Source organism: Drosophila kikkawai, chromosome 3R (assembly GCF_030179895.1).
Source record: "Drosophila kikkawai strain 14028-0561.14 chromosome 3R, DkikHiC1v2, whole genome shotgun sequence".
In the NCBI taxonomy this organism is placed as follows: Eukaryota; Metazoa; Arthropoda; class Insecta; order Diptera; family Drosophilidae; genus Drosophila; species Drosophila kikkawai.
The window spans coordinates 19,084,791-19,107,480 of NC_091731.1; the positions used below are offsets into that span (position 1 = coordinate 19,084,791).

At 39.9% G+C, this 22,690-nt stretch overlaps 1 protein-coding gene and 1 long non-coding RNA gene across 6 annotated transcripts in view; both read left to right on the forward strand.

Moving 5' to 3' along the window:
- The first annotated feature begins 11,734 nt into the window (after positions 1-11,734).
- btsz (bitesize) overlaps positions 11,735-22,690 on the forward strand; it is a 57,004-nt gene continuing 46,048 nt past the window's right edge. For 4 of the 5 annotated variants that reach the window (XM_070287267.1, XM_070287268.1, XM_070287269.1 and 1 more), the window contains exon 1: positions 11,737-12,393. In XM_070287267.1, the coding sequence (XP_070143368.1) occupies positions 11,855-12,393 (539 nt within the window). In that variant the 5' untranslated portion in view covers positions 11,737-11,854. Of the gene's footprint in view, positions 12,394-22,690 lie in introns of all 5 variants that reach the window. The other variant, XM_017167973.3, reaches the window with a different exon arrangement.
- LOC138928938 (uncharacterized) lies at positions 19,604-22,449 on the forward strand. The gene is made up of 3 exons (XR_011445346.1): positions 19,604-19,937; positions 20,007-20,188; positions 20,245-22,449. It is a non-coding gene; the product is annotated as an uncharacterized lncRNA (long non-coding RNA).

Genomic DNA, 22,690 nt, shown 5'->3' on the forward strand with positions numbered 1-22,690 from the left:
ACTCGTTCGCTTTGACATGAAATAATCAAATTGTCACAATGTCGCTCTGCTTGACGTGACATTTTTCACATCGCGCTTTGGAACGGAATGTCAGGGCAGGGAACGGAAGCATCAGGAAGCAGCGGGTTCGGCAAAACACTTTGGGGGTTGCATTAAAATTTTAACAATTTTTGCATACATCATTTTCCTTTTCTTTTGGTTCCTCTTCTGGTAAATATTTTTCGTGGATTTTTCGCTTTTTGTCTGATTGATTTTGCAGCGTAAATTCCATTAGTTTATCCAATCAAATTTCTAAACTATTTAATTTATAGGGAAGCACTCTTTCAATAATATTTGTTTGGGAAAAAATCTAATCTTTTTTTTAGGAACTTACCACAACCTAGACTTCTAATTGCTTTGGCCTGCTCAATCGTTGAAGGGTCAAAACTACTGCTTGAAAAAAGTGGTCCAATCAATTGGCCAACGTAGTTCTATGGGGAGGATCCTTAGGCATGACGGGTTCACAGGATCTGACAGCTGTGCGTCGGCCCAGATGAACAGAACCAGATATAGATATCGATTTAATCATTAGTGACTGGCTGGCATCGCGCCACTCAAGTGAGCATTCTGCGGAGGCAGCAAAATGAATTTCCATTTTTATTGCATCCAGGCACCGGGCTCACACACTCGTGACGGAGCAGATGACAATGCCAGTCTCCTTCGCCCCGGGACCAGTCTCAGTCCCATTCCCAGTTGGATGAAAGAACCTCCAGACGCGGCCGGGATAATTGCGGCCTTCCCCCGAATGTGATTATGTTAGTTGAGCATAAATAATTTGATTCCCCCATTCGACGGCCGTAATGATGGCTGCCATTGCGCCATCGAGAACGGTCGGTCGTTTCGTGTTCGTTTGCTAATTATTATTTAATACAAACCCAATAATAAAATATGCAAGAAGCAAACGATACACGTATAACTCATTTCACAAAATGAAGAAATTTATTCGGTCATAAAATGTGGATTTGAACTATTTTTGGATGGGGATAATGTTGCTGAGATGATTTGGTTATATTATTTTAGTGAAAGATTAGGATAGATTATTGTAAATAGTTTATGGAAATATCTACAGAAAGTGTGGGGGAATAGAATTTTTATCTAGATCCTTTTAATAGGAAACTTTAATATTTATAAGCAAATAATTTATACATTAAATGCTTAAGTTTAAGATTAGTTGCTTAAAACTTCTTGTTTTCCAGGGTACTTTGGTTTTGGCTTTACCCCAGAACCGCCAACATTCATCAAATTTGCAGTTTGGCAAATTTATTTACTGGCTAAACGACTTTTTAAAGAGCTGTCGTCGCTTGGCGTGTGTATTTTTACTTTTTTTTTTTTATAAGCTGACATGGATTTATGACGACTCTGTGTCCCTGTCTCCTTTCGAAAAATCCTCCCTACTCTGCGACTCTTCGTGCTCGGTGACATTCAAAGATTGATGCGTCCCGCATCCACAAGTAATCTCCTAAATTGTGTGCATATTTGTTTAGCCAGGCAACAAGTCAACGCATTTTTAGCCCAGTTTTTCCTTTTTTAAAAGGGTTTCTTTCGCATGCACTTTGCGGCAGGCTTTCAGGCATCCTTTTATGTTTGCCTAATCGCTCGAAATGGATCCTGGCATGCAACTGGTTGCTTATTCCAACGAATTTAATTGATTGTGGGCCGATGGATAAACTCGGCGCATATGGTGGCCACTCACTGGCTGACTCTGGCTGACTGACAGTCTGACATTTTGGCCGGATTTCCAACAGATTCTTTTTAGGGGCATTTTTGGGGCTTTTGTTTGCGCAGACATTTTGATTTATGAGTTCGCAGGACGAGGGGCAGACACAAACCAAAATTGAAATTTTACAAAAAACTTTCCGGGCCTCAAACAACAGGGAGGAGAGAAGAACAAGGGGACGGCAACCGAAAAAAAAAATTGAAGAAAAGAAAAGAGAAACTCATTGTATCGTAGCAGGTCCCTTTGGTAATGACATCGCTGTCGGGCATAAAAACTTTGCATTCCTGTATCCATATCCTGGCACACATTCAGCCAAGAATAGGTTCTCAAATTGTTGCCTGGGCATAATTTGATGCAGTCGAGAGGACAAAGTGCCAGGAGTGTTTGCTAATGAGTCCAAGGGGAGGTGACTCAGCTCGTCTCCGGCCAGGACATGGAATGTTCGTTCGGTTGCCTATAACGATGCCTGGTTATTAAAACTTAAAGCGTTCCCGGATGATAAATCGGCCGTGTTGATTGATGTCTAACAAGAATAGGCAAAGAATATGTGAATTCTGAGAAATAGCTGTGAATAATTCATTATATGCAGGCCTGCTCCGGTTATCACTTGCAGAAGTATTTTTTTTTTACTAAAAAAAGAAAAAGTTTTCTCTCGACGAAATAAAAAGTAAATTCTTTTTTTTTTTAGATTAAATCTGAGCTTTTTTGCTAAAGAAAAAAATAGTTTACTCATTGGGGTATTGATGTTAAATTCCTTCTATCGGTAGATGAATATAGTACGTATTTATTTTTTAGATAATTCTTTTGAGACCCCTCTCCAGACTTAGCAAAACCAATTAAGGTGTGGTTTTCAAAGTTTTCAAACAGTTTAAAATACCTATGAAATAGTTGATATTATAAAAGAAGCCTAAATTACTGGTTATAAATAAATATATTAAATTGAATTAATTCAATGATGAAAGAGCAGTAAAAAATGAATTAAAACCACAGAAATTAAAACTGCTAAGCGGTTTCAGACTTTATTTTGCTTATATTTTGTTTGTCATTAATAAACACTGAGCCCATCCTAAAATATAGAATTTACTCTAATGTTCATTAACCCATAAAAACTTATTAACTATGTAGTAAAAATAATGTAGTAGTAGTGTTTCCTGGTCATATAAATTTCCTCTCTCAGGTATTACAGGCTTTATTTATTTTAGTAATAAAGTCCGCTTGTACCTCCTTTGAAATTTCCTTTCTTCGTGAAGTGAAAACTGCTGTTTATGTTATTCATGAAAATAAATATGTTCACAATATGAGCTTTTATGTGGTTATTTTTCCAGCCAATGTTTGCCATATTCCCAGAAGCATCTTGTTGATATTTACATTTTTTTTTTGTATTGTTATAAGACCCACATTTTGCGCAAAGCTCATCAGAAATAACATTTGGCACTTTCATTAGATGCCACACTTAGTTCGGCTCAACCGAACCGAACTCGTGCCATCTGCCATCGTTGCTCTTCCCTTCTGCCGGGTGCCTTCTGCCTGGTGAACCTCAAACAAATTGAGGACGTGTGCATTTGTGGCTTCTTCAATTCAATATTTGCCCACCGAACACTGAGTAAATAATTCCGGGCGCTGGCATACTACACATTCATCTTGATCATAAGGAGCCGCCGAGTCATAACGCAGGAGTGCTGAGCAGGCAGTCAGTCAGGCAGCTACCTTTGACCTTCTGGCCAAAAATGGCAGCTGGCCACGCTCCGGCAGCTTCACACTAATGCCAGCCAAGTGTAACGTAACACACCCGCCCACACACACAAATATTTGCACACGTTAATGACTCGCTGCGATGTCAGAGCACAGCAAAAAAAAAAAAAAAATAAAATTAGTCTAGTGCCAAATTAAGTTCAATTTCCGCATCCTGAAAGTTTTAGAAGTCCGGTTTTCCCTACACTCTTTTAATAATTATAATTCAAACTTAAATCTTAATTTATTAAGTCCTTGTCATCGGACAAAGTCTTTGAAAATGTTCTAGTTCTGGAACTTAAAGCCACAAAAGCTTCAATAAGACTGCCAGCTGGGTGTCCAAGGACAGTATGTGGCCAGGACAAGGAGCAGGAGTAGGAGCAGGACTTGGAGACTCATCAACAGCTGCGATGGCGATTTGCAAATTTCGCATAACATTGACCCCGTTTCATTTAATACAAATTATAGCAGGGAATCTACTGGACTCGGGCTGCTCCCACGCTCGCCATCTCGGCCCAGTAAACAGCACGAACACGTAATTTTCATTTGGGGCAGCCTCCATGGTGTCCTGGCTCCTGCTCCTCCCTCATAATTATGCTAATGTGGCTTGGTCGGCTGCTGGAAAAGAGCAAATATAGACACAAATCAATGGCGGTTGCAGTTGAAGTTGCTGTTGTCTTCGATGTCGTACACTGTAGGAAATTGGGAATAAGGAATACAACTTGTCTGATTTTTAAAGTCTGTAAAGTAGTTAAATGTCAGCAGATGAGAATTATTTCGTTTAAACTAAGTGGTTTTTAATACAATATTATCGAAAGGCTGGTGTTATTCTTGGCTTATAAACTGTTATATTTGTTTCCTGGAACAATATCCATTTATTTACCTGGCTCTTTGAAACGCAGAGTAAGCGGGTTTTCTTAGAATCCTATGCGCAGTTCTGGTTTCAGTTCAGCTCTAGTTTGCTCAGTGCAGCAGAGTGGTGAATGCAAATGCCAGGATACGGACCCAGAGCACACACACACACACACATGGAAAGCTCGTCATTTAATTAAACGCTGCACATGTAGCAACAAATGGCTTCAATGCCGGAAATTGTTTAAGCGCCAAACAAGCGGGCACGGGCTGGAAGTGAATCTCGGCCTGGCCAGCAACAGTTAGCCATGGTTTAAGCCCACCACTCGGAACCCCCCCCCCAGCTCTTTCTTGGCCGACCATGTCCACCCATCGAGTTACCCTTAATCGCCGTTTAAGCTTTGTGGCGCAACAATTGTTGGAGCGTAATTAATGCGATTTGGTTATGTTCCCATCGATTGGCCCGCACATGTCCTGTGAGGCAGGGCAGGGAGGGTTGTCTGGCGCTGTCCTGGCCTTCGTTGCCGACTGGACCATTTACTGGTTGGATGGCTGGCTTTTGTGCCGAACTAATGCATAAACATTTTCCCAGAAAATGTCAGTCATCGTAAAGCCCTTTCCCATTCTATCTGAACTCTTTTTTTGCGGCTTCTGCTGTTCCTGTCATTTTATTTGAAATTTTATTGTTATACATTTTTCAGAGGCCGTAAATTTTTATGGAAAACATGCGAGATACAAGTACGTTTTCCACCACATTAATTTGTAATTACAATTTTATTGAATCGTGTAATTGTTGTCCATATCAAGTTTAGTTGACATTTTAATAGACTTTTATAAATTAAGCTTCTTATTTTAATATAGGAAATTAAATCTGAGGAATTTCAGTATTAAAAGCTTTAAAAAATGATCTTTTAACATTTTATTTATAGTTTCCACACAAAGAAAATTATTTTCCTTTAATTATCAAACCGGAATTGTAATTTTCCTTTTTGAAACACAGTTCATTGAGCTTAGATAATGCGGTTTCATTAATGCTAATTAAGTATGTAATTTTCAAGCATTCCTTTGAATTGCATTCAGTGTTTTATTTTCCCACTTTGTGGTTGAGCGTTGATGATTAAAGGTTCTCCGTTGGTCCTTAGAACAATAAGAATAATTGTCAACGACTTAACCCTGCCCTTTCCTTTCGCAAACCACTCATTCTTCTGGCACATCTGCTCATTTGTGCACTCTTTGACCCACTTGTGTTTGCTTTACTTTCAGTGGCGGTGTTGGACTTGCTTGTCCTTTTTATTTTAAATAAATCATACGACCCGTGTACCGCAGAAACCGCTGCACAAACACAGCCACGCACCCGCCCACAAGCTTTCGCACACAATAATAAATGGCAATGGTGGGGGGGCAACCCTTATTCCTGGCTCAGCGCATCCTCCCGACCATGTGCAGTGCCCTACATATACAGGGACTCTCTCTACTTCCTCTTGATGAATATCATATATGCTAAGTGGTTTGGGGTCGCCTTTGTGCGCCCATTTTTTTACAGTTTGTGGGGGAGGCTTTGAACTTCACAGCTGTCTTGAGCCACAGAAAGAAAAGAGGGATGCTTTACCTAGATAAATAATTTAATAATAAATCCAAGACTCACAGTTACTAGAGAACTACTACCAAAAACGGCAAGAAACTTTATTTTTATTATTATATTTCTTCTCTGAAATTATAAGCACTTCCTTTTCCTGCGTGTACACTCGCAAATCAAAGTGTAGCCGGAACCAGTTGCACTTTTTAAATATTTATGGCCGTAATTTGTATGTGAATTGCCTTCGATTTGTTGTCGCCGTAGATTTCCTTGGAGATGTTTTCGGTCCTGCTTAGGCCAGTATTTATGCAGTTTAATTATTAATCAGTGCATGTGGTGCCCTGGAACAGTCACGTAAGTGGCTGCCTGTGGTTTTGGGACCTGTCCCTTCAACATTGGTAGATTGGTAGTGGCTTCGGGCTTACCTTTGGCTTTTTGGCGAACGGTTCATTGACACAAAATCGATGTTCTAATTTTGAACTTCGGTCTGAGCCTGGGAGCTCACGGAAAAATATAAGTCATTCGACAAAAGCATTTCATTTTAAATTAGGCCAAAGAAATGATTTATAAATGATTTTGGATTGAGTTCGTAAATTAATAGTATCCAAAAATTCTACATAATTCCAAAGCCAACAGAAATATTCTCTAAATTCTATTCTCTTTTTAAAACATACCAGATTTTATGTATACACAATAAAATATAACCATTTTGTATTAGTGGTATTATCTGGACGACAGCTGTAAATTAAGCGCCTAAACGTTGATAGTAAGCAGCAGCAGGGCCTCGTGAACGCTTGGGCCAGAATCCTGTGCCGAAAAACAAATGACTTTCCATTTGTCACACTGTTTGCCTGGCGTTTTTCCCCCCGTTCGCCGAAAAACCCCATTCGCCGTTGGCTTCTGGTCTCTCCAAATAGTCAATATTGTGAACCAGAGCGACAACCTTGTCGACAAGCACTTGACACCGGCAAGTTAGACACTTAATGTTCATACATACGTACCGAGCATGTAACGAGACTTTCCCCCATTTCCCTGTCGCTTTTCCTGCCGTCAGCCAGTACATCTTCTGTAGTCAAGCTCGACGCTTATTTTATAGTAATATATGCCCCCACCGAGCAGAGCTTAGGGCATTATTGGGGGTCGTGGGGTTTAGACAAGCGCAACGGAAATACGCACACTCACACAGGTTTACTACTCACTCGACCTGGTGCTGGTTCTGGTTCTCCTCCTACGCGGCTCATATCTATCTTTATTCCATGGACTTTTTGTGTATTCACTTAAACGACACTTTGACATTGATTGCGTCGGGTGGGAGTGTGCTCAATTCGTGTGTCGACTTGGCCAATGAGCCACTTAGCCAGTGCAAAGTAACAGTTATTACGTCAAGAGTTGCCAAAAAAAGGCTTCCAAATTTGTGTCAACTTTGTTTATTGGATATAGTATCCAAATAGATTATTTCCTTTCTGTTATTGTTTTAAAACATTTGAAGTTCTCGAAAAATCGATGACTTAAAGTGTTTAATATTCTTCTTTAGTATTCTTGTATGCTTCAACCAAAACGAAGATTTTTTTAAGTTCTCGGGAACTGACTTTTTTGTGTCCTTGATTCTCAGAGCTTTGTTTGTCCTTATCCCTGGAAAACTGTTGCTTATTTATCTTGTGATGTTGCTGCCATAGTAGCCTTTAGTGTCCTTCGACAAGTCCTAGAAGTCTTGTGTGTGCTGTCATTCCTCCGGAAGTTGACTTTGACCATGGACTGCCTTCTGTTTGCACAGATCGAAACCCTGATACTGTGTGGCTCTATATGTTTGGCCTGGTTTCATTTTGTTTATGCATGACAATGCCCTGCATTTCAAACGTTTCATGCTCGTCCAACGTGACGTATGCGCAATGTGCATTTTAATCTCCCATCGAACTGGTCAAACCGAGAGTACAACACTAAACCATTAGCCGGATGAGGCGTCGTGGCCTTCCTGTGACATCCCAGCCTCCGTATTGATTGCCGTTGAGCCGAGTCAAATTCAATTACCAGGATCGTCTCCGTATTCCGGAAGCCCTCGCCTTTGTCTGCCCGTCTCAATGGATTTTCTTCTCTAAAAATAGCCGTTGCCTGGCAGTCCCAGCAGTCAGCACTTGGTATTTGGAGCTGGCTTACAAAAGGGACTCTCTCTTTTACATCTTCACCCCGTTGTGCGTGCGTTGGTTGACGGTACGTTTTCAGGTCCTTTTCACATTACGTATACGCACTGCCGGCACATGCATCATTAAAAATTCAGCAAGTGTAAATTAAAAAGTGAGCCATACAAAGACGTCGCCATCCTGCACGTAGGTGCATCGTTTTCCCTTCATTTTGCTTTTGATATTTCCAATAAGACAACGTTGCGGTCCAACTAAGACGGTAGAAAATTGAAAATTTATAATTTATAGTTGCACCTGAAAAGAAAATATATATATTTTGGTTGTTTTCTCCAGCAGATTATTTACCCAATACTACACATAAATACCATTAGATAGCGCTACACTGTGCAGCGTCAAATGCTTAATTACATTTTCACCTCACGCAGCCGAGCGGCAGCTTTGCACATGCGATGCATCCATCAGGAGCACGAAGGGTATTGGCAGGACGAGGGGAAGGATAGTTCTCATCTTGCAGCAGCGCCAGCGGAGCGCGATTGATGCTGCTTTGCCGGCAGCTATCGCATGTCCCTAGTCCGTAGCGTCTGTCTGTCAGTCCGTGGGCGAATTCGCGGATACACACATCCACTGAAGAAAAAACTACAGAGCTTCAATAGAAGTTTAAGACGAGAATTTATTATGATTAAGCCAGAAGGTATACAAATTCACTTTAATGGGAAATCAGTGTCATTTCTGATCCTATAAATCTATTTTAGCCATTTTTTCAAAATTTTATAAGAGGTAAAACTACAAGGTTATACATATTCCAAAGTTAGCTTCCTTTTTAGCTTAATATATATTATTTAGTAGGCTTATTCCTAGAGTAATCAAAATTTCTTGCTGTGTCTGCCGTATCCTGGCGTAGCTTTATGACATTTTCAATTTTCTATTTTCGTTATTTTTTTTTTGTGCCTTTGCACCTACCCAGCTTTTGTCAGCCATGTCGGAAGTTGCCTTAGCGAGTGTGTGTGCCTGCGGGTATATGTGAATTTGTGTGTGCACACACATAAAGTCGATAAAACTGTTGGACTTTGCATGCCACACTCTCCTGCCCCGCAGGAAGGCCCGCTTTCATCCCAGTATCGCCTTTGTCCTTCTCTGGGCCGCAACAGTGGAACTGTCATTGTCATTTAAATGTCTTTTGACTGTTGCCGTTGCTCACCCAGTCGCATTCGAACTATTCAGGGAAATTAAATTGAACAGGGTGGAGAGAGAGTGGGCTCTTTTGTTTAAATGCCTTCACAGAATTCACTAGACCTCCTCCACCTGGATGCCAGTAACAGGTTGCTCTGCCGGCGACAGGCAGCCAAAGGTTCAGTGATGGTAAGGGTTGTGAGTTTTTACCTGGGATAGGTGCAAGATATAAATAGAAATAAATAAAAAGAAATTTAAAATAACAAAATAAAGAAATAAATTACATATTTAAAAGTAATGTTAAGATCAGGTGAAAAAACAAAATAAGTTTCTCCGTATCTTTTAAGTATAACTGATATTAGGACCTTTCTAATACTGATTTTCAGTTTCTGAAATGTGTATAACATATTCTAATTATTATTATTTTTTGAAATGCTCTAGATATGCTTCCAAATTTTACGATATTTTTTTGTACCTCAGTAAGTGCTTGGGTTCCATCATCATCACTGGCAGCCCCCATCATCAGGCGGACAGGCCACATTTGATGCATTTTATTTATAGGCCCATAATGAAATTCTGTTGTTCGCAAAGCAATATGCTGGAGAATGATGTAAAAAAAAATACATGAATGCGATTCTGCAAGTCATAAAAAGTTGCTATAAAATGGCGGTGGTTCGTTATATGATTTAATTTTCTCATAAAATACCCTTCTGAATTGCATATTGTTATTGCTGTATTTTGTTTTTTAGTTGGTTAATTTCACAGCAAGCGTTTCTTTAATAACTTAGAAGGCTCTTTGGCTTTAAATTATTAAAGATTTGTTTATTTTTTAGAGCATTTTATATGTCATTTTAGTGTTTTGCTTTGTAAAGAGATTTTAATTTATTTTAAAATACAAATTACATTTAAGGACTTTGTTTTTGATTTAATATTTATATTTTAAGCTGGTATTTACCATTAATAATAATCAATAGCCTGTCATTTAATTCTTTTAATTGATGTATTGACAGACAAATTAACCAATTATTTCGTATGCATAAGTCCTTAATGAAATGACAACATTCTGGTGCCGATTTGAGTTTTCAATTGAGTTTAATTCGGAATTCGGTTAATACAAGCTTTCAGTTTAATAAATTTTCCTGGAAATCGCTGGCAAACTGTTTGCCATGGTAATTCGAACTTAATGGTAGGCCAAACACCTTATCAAACACAACAAATCGTGTGTGTACAACGCACATTTACCCCTACGCCCATGGAACCTACATATATTGTATCTAGAATCTAAGCTAAGTGCGGAGCGTGAATTTGTGCGTTTGTTTTCTTTGTATTTCCGCCGCAATCCACGCACACACGGTACACGTAATGTAAAGTATCGATATTTGTGTAATTTAATGGGGATTCCCCTTTCGCATGTGCGCTGCGTGTGTGCCACGACAGCCGCATGACGATGTGTTCAATATTCAATTAATCATCTCGTGTATTTATGGCTTATGCACCATGTTGAGCCTGAAAAACTGGGTCACTTTGCCTGATGTGTTCGTGATCCCGGCCAGAAGCTGCTGATAAAATATCTATAAAACTGTAGAGCGAAACCGAAAAGTGAGAATATTAATTCAAGCTGGATGGCCTGCCAGCAAAAAATGTATAGCATTTTTCTATAGTTTTTATGGCTGTTTATTTGTTGAATGTCAGTGCAGGTATTTATTTTATTTATTTTTTTCAATGCCTTGATTGATTTACAAATTATTTAAAAAAGCGGGTAATATTTATGAATTATTTAAACAATTTTATGACCGCTTAACTGACATAAATATCAATACAGTCAAAATTCAATCAATCATTTCAGTAAACATTTTTTTTAACCTGAAATATAATGAAATTCAATATGCTAAAAACGTATTTAAAAAAAGTAAAAGTGGAAATATGTATAATATTTTTGTCTAAGAACCTAAGCTTGAAAGTTATTTCGTTTTAAGAAACCTAGCATTTGATTAGCTTGAAAGTTAACATTTAAATGTAAGCAAATATTTACTTAAATGGTTGATTTAAAACTCTTACACATTCCTTAGGTAATTTACTTATTTATTTAAATAATTTAAATGCTTTATTCAGTGCCTTTAACTCTGCAAATTCTTGAATAAATAAATCGATTTGTAAAGCTTAGCTGCAGATGCTTCGCCCCGAAGTATGCCATGAATTTTGGCCATTGATAGCGGTCTGCCTCAAACTTTAACATTTTAATTGGGGAAAACTGTGGGAAGGGGGGTGGCAAAAACCAGGAAACAGGATGGAGCCAACGGCTAACATCGGTTCGGGGTTTTATGCGTAATTTATGCCCTTTACTGAAGGCCAACATTTCAATTTGCATGCACAGTAGCTTACAGCATTCAGTTACAAAACATTTGATTTTTCGCTACTCTTTTTCAGATATCGATTGGCCCAACTGTCATGATGATGCGCATTTCGGCGGCAAGGCAGCACAAAATTAAAATCAAATTTTAGGCCAAGGGCTCACATTAACAAGTCAGCTGTGGATAGTTCCAGCTTCATTTGCATACGGCAACTGAACGCGGCCGAGTCGAGTCTGGAAACCCCAATCCCCGGGCAGTCAGTGGAAATCATCGGTGTAGCATGTCAAGTGGACGCAGTGCCCGCCTCCCAGCCACACCCACCCAGACCGCCAACAACAAGCACCGGGCGGCAGCAGCAGCAGCAGCGGCAGCGGCAGCAGCGGCGGCATCCGTAGAGCCCAACAGCAACAGCATGTTGCAGTACGGTGGTAGCGGTGGCACCACAATCCCAAACACAGGTGGTACAGCTGCATCCTCGGGCCTGGGAATGAGCGGGGGCGTTAGCGGCGGAATGAACCTGGGCAGGACCATGGGCATGGGCGGCGGCATGAACCTGGGCATGAGTCTGGGCATGGGCAGTGCCATGTCAGCGGTGGGAACCGGAGCTCAGTACAATCTGCATGGCAGCAGCATGGTCAGTAGCTGTGAGACGACGAGTGTGGAGCGGATACCAGTGGACACCATTGATGCCCTGGGACCAGAGCTGGCGGTGGCCACGTCACAGGTCCTGGAGAATCTGTCCGAGAACGAGCGGAAGATGATCATCGAGGTGCTCAATCGGGACGAGTCGGTGCGGCAAAGGGATGCCACCAGAATGATGTGAGTGAATACCTTTCTATATTCGTATTTTAAATTAGCAACAGGCCTTCGGTAGCCGGGTTATGCGATGATGTGAACGCTTTATATTAATAATATATAGTTTACAATTTAATTCGATCTTTAAATGTATAAATTTATAGTTTTCTAAATTGTATTTCAAAGTTTACAACAGTTTGAAAAGTTATTATCAGGAATCTCCAAGATAGGTTGCTTGCTTAGCATTCCAATGATAAAGTAACCAAGTCTCGCCTCAACCTAAACCTCAACACCTTTTACTGATTACCTGGTTGCCCTACCATCCATCGCATTTCCCCCTACCGAAGGGGTTCTTTCGGTTGATTTTCTCTCTTTACCCTTTTTTGTAAGTTTAAACTCGTCCCAGAGGTGGACTGCTTTATTGCACTTTTGCAACTAACTAAGTCGGGTATTTTCTTCCCCTTACTGAGCTCAGCTTTCTCTTGTTTTCTTAATTAAATTTGCCAAGAAAAAAATACGTGTTTTTTGGCAGACAATGCACTTGCTTTGGCAGATGCTAATGCACTTGGAACAAGCTTTTTATTGACTGCAAAAACTGTGGCAACGCAGAGTGGCTTTTCCCTTCGGGAGTTTGCCCGACGGCAGAAACGCACGTATGGCACATTTGGAGACCGCAATTTATGGGTTGGCTCGGCCTGGGCTTTGGACTCCAACCGGATTCCAGTGGAGTCCTTTAGCTTGGGATAGACCCGTGCACGTATCCGTGTGCGAGGGCTTACCTGGTGGCACTCGGGCGACAAATCACGCGCGTCTGCCGCTGGCATTCATCCTTGCCAGTCGGCGGCGAGTCCCGCTTGGCTTGGCACCGCTAACCGGGTGTTCGCAATTGATATGCCGCGGAAAATTGTTCTCCGTTTTCGAGGATAGCGTCTTGTTGTTCTACGTGTGCACAGTGAAGACTGACTTGGCTGGAAACCCGAGAAAAGTGTGATCCTTTGTAAACATAACCAAAAAATTAAGAAAAAGTTAGTTTAGTTTATAAACAGGTAAATCTCTTATTATAAATTTTAAAGTAAATATTCTTGGATTTCTTATTTCTCTGTAAGGAAGAGCTTACTGCCCGTAATAGCATCCCTTTTTTGCGGGACAGAAAACTCCTCGTTTAGGAGAATAATTCCCCCCTTTCTGCTTTTCAATTTCTTGGGGGCACTCGCTGAAGCAGCAGTACTTCGTGACCCTGGGGCTGTATTGTTTGTTGTTCTAGTTCCAGGGGGCTTTCCACCCGCCTTTAATGCGTCGTTAGGCGGATCTCCGGACAGGTGGGGAGAGGTGGGAGTTCCGAGTTTTATGCTGCATTGGCATTCAAATAACTGGAAAGTGTTTTCATTGTCACGCCGGCGCTGCCACAAAATGGAAAGCAATTTTATTGTCCTCCTTTTATATTTTCCCCCGCCTAGTCGTCGCTCGTGCGCGACATTCGGCATTCGTTGTCAGTACACTCGTACACGTTTTTCCTTTTAGACAATTATTTTTAAGGCCTACGACGAATCGATACAATGCGTCCGTCTGCCTCACCTTGACGACGATTTAAACCCCACAGCATTGAAATTTTCTCAACTTTTGGCCAATGCCGAAGAGGAAAATTAAGAAAAACCCATTTAATTTCTTTTTGGCGAAAAAGAAATCGATAGCCCGATGGAATGGGACAGCATTTTCCTAGTGCATAATTAATTAATTTTACGATTCTTTTTGCAAAGCAATCACAGCACAAGCACTTAAAATTTATGAGGAGCATTAATGACTCTGCGTGTTATGGGGACTTTTATAGTAATTACACAGAAAGAAATAAATATCTGAATTATGGATAGAAAATACAAATAAAATAAAGACTTTATGTTAAAGTAAATAAAAATCATTTTAAGTATTAGAGTTCTCAGTGTACCATATAGTACTTTGGCCAAGTTAATACACTGTAATGACGGTATTTTGCGGCTCACATATACAACATATAAGCGATTCCATTGGCCTTGCCAACACAAGTAATCTGAGCACATAAATCCCTTCCGCCGGCAACAAAGTTGACTTTCTCCCACCCTTACGCCCACTGCATAGTTCGATTCCCTTTCGTTAACTTGGCTCATTTGGCGGCTTTTGCGCCTTTCAGTCGCCCTGATTGCTTAATCATGTCGGCCACTGTGTTGTGGCCGAAATAGCTAAATTGAAAAACGCCGTTTGGAAATTGGCGAAAGGAAATGCCCGCCAGCTATTGGGTCACATGTGGCAGGTCCAGCCATCTCCCCGGGCCATGGGTGGACATCGTACCAGCTTGGGGCAACTGTTGATGATACTTTTATCGCTCTATAGAAATGTAAAATGCCAAGGGTGTGCCGTTCTTGTCCAATTCCAAGTTTGCCAATGCTGAATTTATGCAATTATTTACATATAAAAGGGACTTTTAATACTTTAAGCAGATAAGTTTTATTATAGAGTAAGAAAATGTGTATTATAAGGTTGGTTTATATAGCTTTCGATACGAGCTGTGTCATATCATTAACCCAAGTGACTGCGACCGCGAGCTGTTGCTCTCCTAACGAGTCAAAGTGGAAATCAAAGAGATTTCCTGCTCGCTGAACGGTCGTCTATCAAGCCATCTCATCTTCTGGGGCCATCAGCCATTTCATTTCCTCTGTGTTGCTGCAAAGGTCCTGATATCCCTGAAGTGCAATGAGGTCCCTCACTCAGAAGGCTGCCTGCACCTGTTAAGGCTCCAGCGCAGATATATAACTTGAATTAAAGTTAATTTGTATTCTCAGAATACATTGAAAGAAACTTTGTTTGTTTCTTAAATTTATTAAAAGTATACTTGAAAAACTTAAATTTGTAGTAAATTTAAAGTTAATTTAAGCCATAATGGCTGCTAGCTTTCCAGCACACACAGAGACCGAGTAGGACCAATACAGGCTCAGACACAGACACGTACTGATGAGAGTGGCAGCAGGATGCGGAGGAATACACATTCATCTAGCTAATAACACTGATAATGTTGGTAATACTTGTTGAGTAAATTAAATCTAATGGAGCGCTCGTTCATCATTCGCCGGCACAGAGCGAACTTAATTAAATGTTTTCCCAACAAATGCTTGCCGCATTTGCCGTCGAAAGCTACACAGAGAAATGTTTATTTTCTTGAGAATATATTATTCTTATGAATATATAAAATAAGGAATAAATAAGAAGGAAAGATAGACTTTAGAAAAGTTGAAAAAAGAAAGCAGAAAATGTTATACCTACTTTGAAATTAACATTTTTAGGATTCTTTGAGGGAATACACAGAAAATAATTGTTTATCAAAAATATATAATATTGTATTATACATTAAAAATATTTTTACCTTAATATTTATTATTTTTTCTTGAGTCTTTAAGTTCCTTAGAGGGATCCGAATAAATACGAGAATGTATTTTTGTTAAGAGTCTAAAAAGCGAAATTTGTTTACTAATTGTGTTAAGAACAATTTATTAATATGATCTAAGTAAAAGAAATAGGTTTTTAATTTCAATAAATATAGTCAAGTCAAGTTCCTTCTTTAATTTGAGTGTAGGAATACAGAGAGCCAGCCGCGGGCCAAACTATGTTGCTTTGACTTGGTGCGCCGCAGCATTTCTAGATTTTTTCCCTTAGCCTTGGCTTTACTTTGTGCTCGGCGTGTTCTGGTTGAAGCATTTGACTTGATAATGTCGTTGATTACTTTTAATTATAATTTTGCTGCTAGGCTACGTGAATCGCTGCTCATCTGCCATGCGGACAGGCTGACGGCCAACTTCCACTTTCCGGCAATGGCCATCAAAATGAACCCAATGAAAACTTTTCGCCTGGTCAGCTGCTGGAAAGCCTGCGAAAGCCCTCAGTTGCCCTGGCATCACTACCTGCCTTTTATTACACCTGCCTTTATGTGTTTTGTCATCAGCAGGCAGCTTAATTGGTCGCTTAACGCCCACTCATCGCCGGGTATGGGCTCATTAGGTGACACCGGCTCCGACCCCGATGACCTCAGACCAGAGCGAAGGTATCTGCCTTGGTTGTCTTTGATTTCACTTCATTTGATACTACTCTTATGGTCGCCTCTTATGGGTAACTGTGCCGTGTCTACATGCCCGCACATCCTCGGGAATCTGCAAATTTGCATGCAAATTACAGAGAAGCTCCCGCGGCGATTCTGTGCGTAATTAATGCCACACATATGGCATGTGTTTTGCCAGGAATTTTAGCAAACATAAAACAATGACTCCCGGCAAATAGTATTCCCAAAGCGCCCAGCCGCATGGCCAGCAATAATTAAATACAATTTGAAAATGCTATCCAACAATTATGATATATATTTGTCAGTGCCGCATGTCAACCATTACCGCCGCTCATTGTTGTAACTGCACTCAAAACTCCGCCGCACTGGGGGGCATGTGAAAATGTTTTCTACGCGAATTCACACGTAAGTGAAAACCCAGTGCTCGGTTGCCGGATATCGGACACTCTGAGGGTGCAAAAAAACATGAAAAAAGCATTCTGGAAATCCACAAAACTAACCAGGTCTGTTGGATTCAATTTTATTTGGAATAAAAAATACAACAAATGAAAATCAATAAGTTTTGTCCGAACTTTTGAACATAAAAAGTTATCGCATGTCAAATGGCTTTTAATTTTCTATAGCTTAAGGGCATTTAGTTAAATGGATTCCTTTATGCTGACTTGCTTTCTTTGTGATACGTTTTATCATGGGTAAATTTAATTTAATAACAAACGGAATGCAAATAATTTGGCAACTCTGATAAGTTATATCAGAGCAAGACGTGACTTTGTTTTAATCGAGTTTTCTAAAACAATTTAACTTATATTTAATAAGCTGTTTGCTGCTAAAAACCAAGAAGAAACCTTAGATATACTACTTCTTTTTCAATTATAAATAAATATACATAGTTTTCCTGGCACCCATTGGGTTTTCTCACTTTCTCGCCACTTCTCACATTAATCATTTAGGGCATATGCCCACCAGACAGAGTATAAATATGCAGCTAATGCATCCAGTTTGGGAAATATTCGCGATTCACGCGAACAGAGTCCAAAAACAGGAGAACAGTGAGAACAAGAACAATGCCTGGCCTCTCCGTCTGGCTTTCTCATACGTAATTAGGCTGATAGCGGGCGACGTCGCCGATTCCGTGGCATTCCGTCTAATGATAATGCGAGAAGGGCGCATCAGGTAGCAGTATCTCGGTGGCTTCGTGCTTGTACCCGCACCTGGCTATCTCAGTGTCTGAGTATCTGAGCAACAGAAAGGCAAAGTATCTGAGCGGGAGAGGCGCAATGGTGCACAGAGAGTGCCTAACTTATTCTTAAATATTTAAAAAATGTATAAAATTAAAAAAAAAAAATGTTTAAGAATCGAAGAAAGTCTTGGAAACAATGTATATTTATAAATACAAAGATAACTCAAACTAAAAATTATTTTATGAAAGGTAATAATTAACCTTAGGTCTTTATTTAGTATCTTAGATTTTAAGATATTGATAGATCAATGCCAAAATCAGTAGTGTTATCTTTATCACTTATATTGCCCGATTTTACCCACTGTGCCTCGATGAGAGCTCGCTTTCAACCTGCTGCTTTCAACCGCGCGCCGCGCTTCAATCCCGAATCTCGGCGATCGCCTCGACTCGGATCCGACTTCCCCCAGCAAAGCAAAGCCAACCGACTTCAGTCAACGAACGCGTCTCGATCCGAGCGAACGTCGCGTTTAGCTGCTAAAAGATACAACTCACCGCTGCCCGTGTTTGTATCTCGGAGGTGGCTCTGTGTGTGTGCCAGTGTGAGTGCGCGATGAGATTGCCGGTTTAAGATTTGTGTTTTTCTACCTGTGTGTCGCCCGCAGAAGTGCTCTTTCTCGTGTCTTTCCATTCGGCTTTGATATCAGAATTATACACACCAATACGAAAAGTATCTGGCAGATACGCAGCACGCAGCAGTGCCTGTAATCGCCATCGAATCGAACGGCGGCGGTTTATGCAAAGTAGCAGCAACGAAAGCAACGAACCCAGCGAACTCCGAAAAACGAATTGGATAATTTCTTGGCCAAACAAGACAGAATTTGGCGGATTGGCAAAGTTTGCCCAAGCAATTTCTACAAACGACGACAGCCAGCCACTAGATACGAAAGTATCTCACAGCCTCAAAGGTAAAGAAAACACTTATTTGGGAAAGTTGAGATGCGGGGAAAAAGATAGGGAATATAACTACTGATTAGTTCTTGAAATGTTTTACAAAAAACTGACCCAATATTCAAAGAAAAAAATGGAAGAAAATCTTTTTGCAAATATTTATTTTTATTGAGCAAACAAATTTTTGAAAAATATTTTGTTGGTTTAATTTAATAAGAATAGAAAATATTCTTAAACTGATTCTGGTATATGATTCTTCGACTTTCTTACTCTATAAAGTATCTTATGGATTTCTTTTTCCTCTGCCTGGCGATTGTAATGGTTTCTTTGCAACTGAAAGCAGCTTGCACAGAAGGAATTCGCGACGGGCTCTGATTATTTTAACGGTTTTTCAATTTAATTAAGGAGCGGAGTCAAAGAACAAAGAAGCAGCGACACCGCAAAGGTAAAAGATACTTAACATCCGCGTTGCGCCGCACCTCCCCATTGTTCCCAGTCGGATTGGGCCATCATTTTGTGTATCTGAGCCTGTCGGTTTGTCTGTCTGGCATACATTATACACACAGCTCACGCGTGTGTGGATGCACCCACTCTCCGGCTCAGATACATTCGGGTCGCTGTTGTTTTTATTTCTCCCAGCAGTTGTTTACCTTTCTCCGCTGCAAGCTCAGCCCGATTCTCTTGTTGCCGTGACATCGCCGAAGATTCCGGGCCATTACCAAGTTCAAGATAGATACATTCGAAACTGGAACTCAATTCGCAACGCGGCCCTGGTGCGGCGGGAATTACGAGATTGAGGAGCAGTAACAGTCGCGGCATGACTAATTCCTCGCAGCAACAGTGACAAATAGCACAAGTATCTGTTGGATACGAGCAGGTATCTGCTGGTAGGTGTGAAGAGATCTGAGGGCGAAGAGATCTGAGGGCGTCTTCCAACAATAGGCTTCAATGTTGTCAATGAATTGAACTGAGAATGAGACTACAACTCACACACTCCCTTTGAACCTGACAAATAGGTGTGTATATATTAGACATATACGCCGCCGCGCCACGCCGCCGCCGCCGCCGATTTTTGCCTTATTTGACGCGCCGCCGCCGAATTATGAAAAAAACGGCGCGCCGCGGCGCGCCGCTGGTGCGGCACCGGCGTAGCACCGGCGCGGCCTTCGGTGATATTATTCTTAATATAACTTAAAAACAAAAATAAATAAATCATACAAATGGCCAAATACTCGATATAAATAATCGATTAATCGTTAGGATTGTCTCATCTCCCATCTCCCTATGTCCCATCTCTAGAACAGCTATTTGGTGTGGTTTACTTTCTAAAGCTGTGTTTTTTGTGCGTAAATATGCAAAGTAAGTTTTAAAATACTATTACTAGTGTTAGGAACATATGTATTAATTAAATATTCTCTAAACAAATAGATGGATCAGCCATTGAGTATGTACTCAATTAAACACAACCATTACTCAAATCGAAAGAGCAAAGTGTGGGAGTTTTTCGGCGCATTGCAATTAGAGAACAACTGCATTGAAGTGGACAAGGTGTTCTGCCGATTATGTTTGGATGTTCAGAAAAAAGACGACGAAAGAACAATCTTTTCATGGTAATAATTAAGTTCCTTTTTTTAAGATTCAAGTAAGATTTTGTAAATTGTTTCAGTGCTAAAATTCAGTCGTATTCCACGAACTGTTCCACAGGGAATTTAAGTCGACACCTCAAAAATGAACACAACATTCGAGATATCGACAGTCCGAGTACTTCATTGGCTACACGTGGATCAATATCAAATTTTTTCAAAAAATCGACGCCAATTATATCTCCAAAAGATAGTAAGTGGGCGCTGGGACGAGAGCTAGCTTTGTGGATGGCTAGAGATTTGCTACCATTTCATATAATTTGTCACAGTGGACTTAAAGACTTTTTAAAAAAATATAGAGTTGTGGCAACTGATGCTGACATTCCACACTACAAAACGCTGTCAACAACTGCACTAGACGATGTGTATGAATGCATTTTACGAGCAGTTACACGGATAGTATCTGGACAAAAACATTTTGCCTTAACTTTCGACTTGTGGACAGATAACTATAGAAGAAGAAGTTATATAACGTTCACCTTCCATTTTCTGTCAGCGAATTTTGAGATGAAGCATTTAACGCTGGAAACAAAATATTTGTCAAAATCGCACACGGCAAGTAACATTTTAACAGAGGTGGAAGAAGTTACTCAAATGTATAATTTGCAAATGGGATCTAATTATGTCGTAACCGACCAAGGCAGCAATATCAAAAAAGCTATTAATTTGGGGTGTATAAAAAACCACTTCTGCCTTGGACATGGACTACATAATTTGCTAAATGTTGATGGTTACAATTCAGAGCCGGAAATTAAAAATTTGATTGTGAAGTGCAAAAATATTGTGAGTGCCTTACGATTCAAGACACATGTTTTGAGATGTCAAGCTGACGAACTTCAAAAGGAAGTTTTGTCAAATATCGACAATTTAGAAGAACTGCTGGCATCCGAAGATAATGAATGGGTCGACTACGATGATGATTTTGGCCCGTTAGATGATGTTCCCTTGCAAACTTACAAGAATATTAACAACCCTAATGACTTACAAAGTAGTTTGGTGGACAAGAGAAATGTTTCACTTAAGAACTCGGTCCCAACAAGGTGGCACAGCGTGTTAACAATGTTAGACAGTCTTGGGTGCCAAAGAGCCGCATTAAATAAGTTGCTCACAAGCAGCAATAAGACTCATTTAATATTATTAGAAAATGAAGCACAGCTTTTATATAAATTATGCGACTTCTTAAAAAAATTTAAAGATGCAGTTACCGTTTTGTCTGGAGATTTGTATCCATCAATAAGTCTTGCGTTAGTGATAAGAACTGAAATCGTCTCAATATTGGAAGAACCTGAGAACAATGAGCCGCTTGCTTTGACTCTCATGAAAAGCCATATAAAAAATAGATTTGATTCAAGGTTCCCGATATCGGATATACTAGTCTGCGCATCCCTATTAGATCCGCGATTCAACTCACTTGATTGTGTGTTGGAGTATTGCGAGAAACAAAGTTTAAAAAGAAACGATTTTTTGTTAAAAATGTTTAAAGAGCTGATTGGAGATGTTGAACAAGATAGCGATCAGCAGCAAGAGTCTCATTCTGCAAGCAAAATCTTAAAGCTTGCTCAACGGCATTCGACCAATACCAAAGATAACAATTTGGAAGCTGAATGCCATCTACTCCTAAGCTTATCTTCATGTCAAGACGTATTGACATTTTGGAAGGAAAAGGCACCTGCAATGCCCTTACTTTCGATGCTGGCACAAAAAGTGTTGTGTATTCCTGCAACGAGCACTCCAAGTGAGCGAGTTTTTTCTATTGCTGGTCTTACAATTACGCAGAAACGGTCGCAGCTCAGTCCTCACAACGTAAATAAAGTAATTTTTATACATGACAATTACGACACTTGCAAAGAAAGTTTAACTTAAATTTACAAATTGAAGAGATAAAAATGAACTGAATTGAAAACTGAACATTAATTATGTGAATTATGAATGAAACTTATTCAAGTCAAGGAAAAAGACTGCTATTTTTATGTTTATTTTTATTTGTTACTTAATTTTTATTTATTTTCATTTCATTTACCCAATTAATTTACTCACTTATGTTCATTTTATTGTTATTGTTAATAAAGGCGTTATAAACTGATATAATACAATAATACTAATTTTATTTAATTTGAAAAAAATCTGTACGCCGCCGCCGCCGATTCTTTCTGACTACTACGCCGCCGCCGCCGAGTCATTTTGACCTCTACGCCGCCGCCGAAGTCTTTAACCATCGGCGTAAACCTCTAGTATATATCATAAGTCAGGTTCACTCTGAGCTTGGTTTCTCACGCTGTGCAGTTGGTTGGATAAGAGGTGTCTAAAAGGCCGAATATTACTAAGTTAACAGAACCTTTCAAGACCCTAAAGATACTTTATCTGAGAGATAAACTTACTTAAGAGATTATACACTTAAGATTTTGATAAAGTTAAATGGAAAACAGTATCTTTAGCTATGGAAAAAGATTTTGTTGATGTTTAGAATAT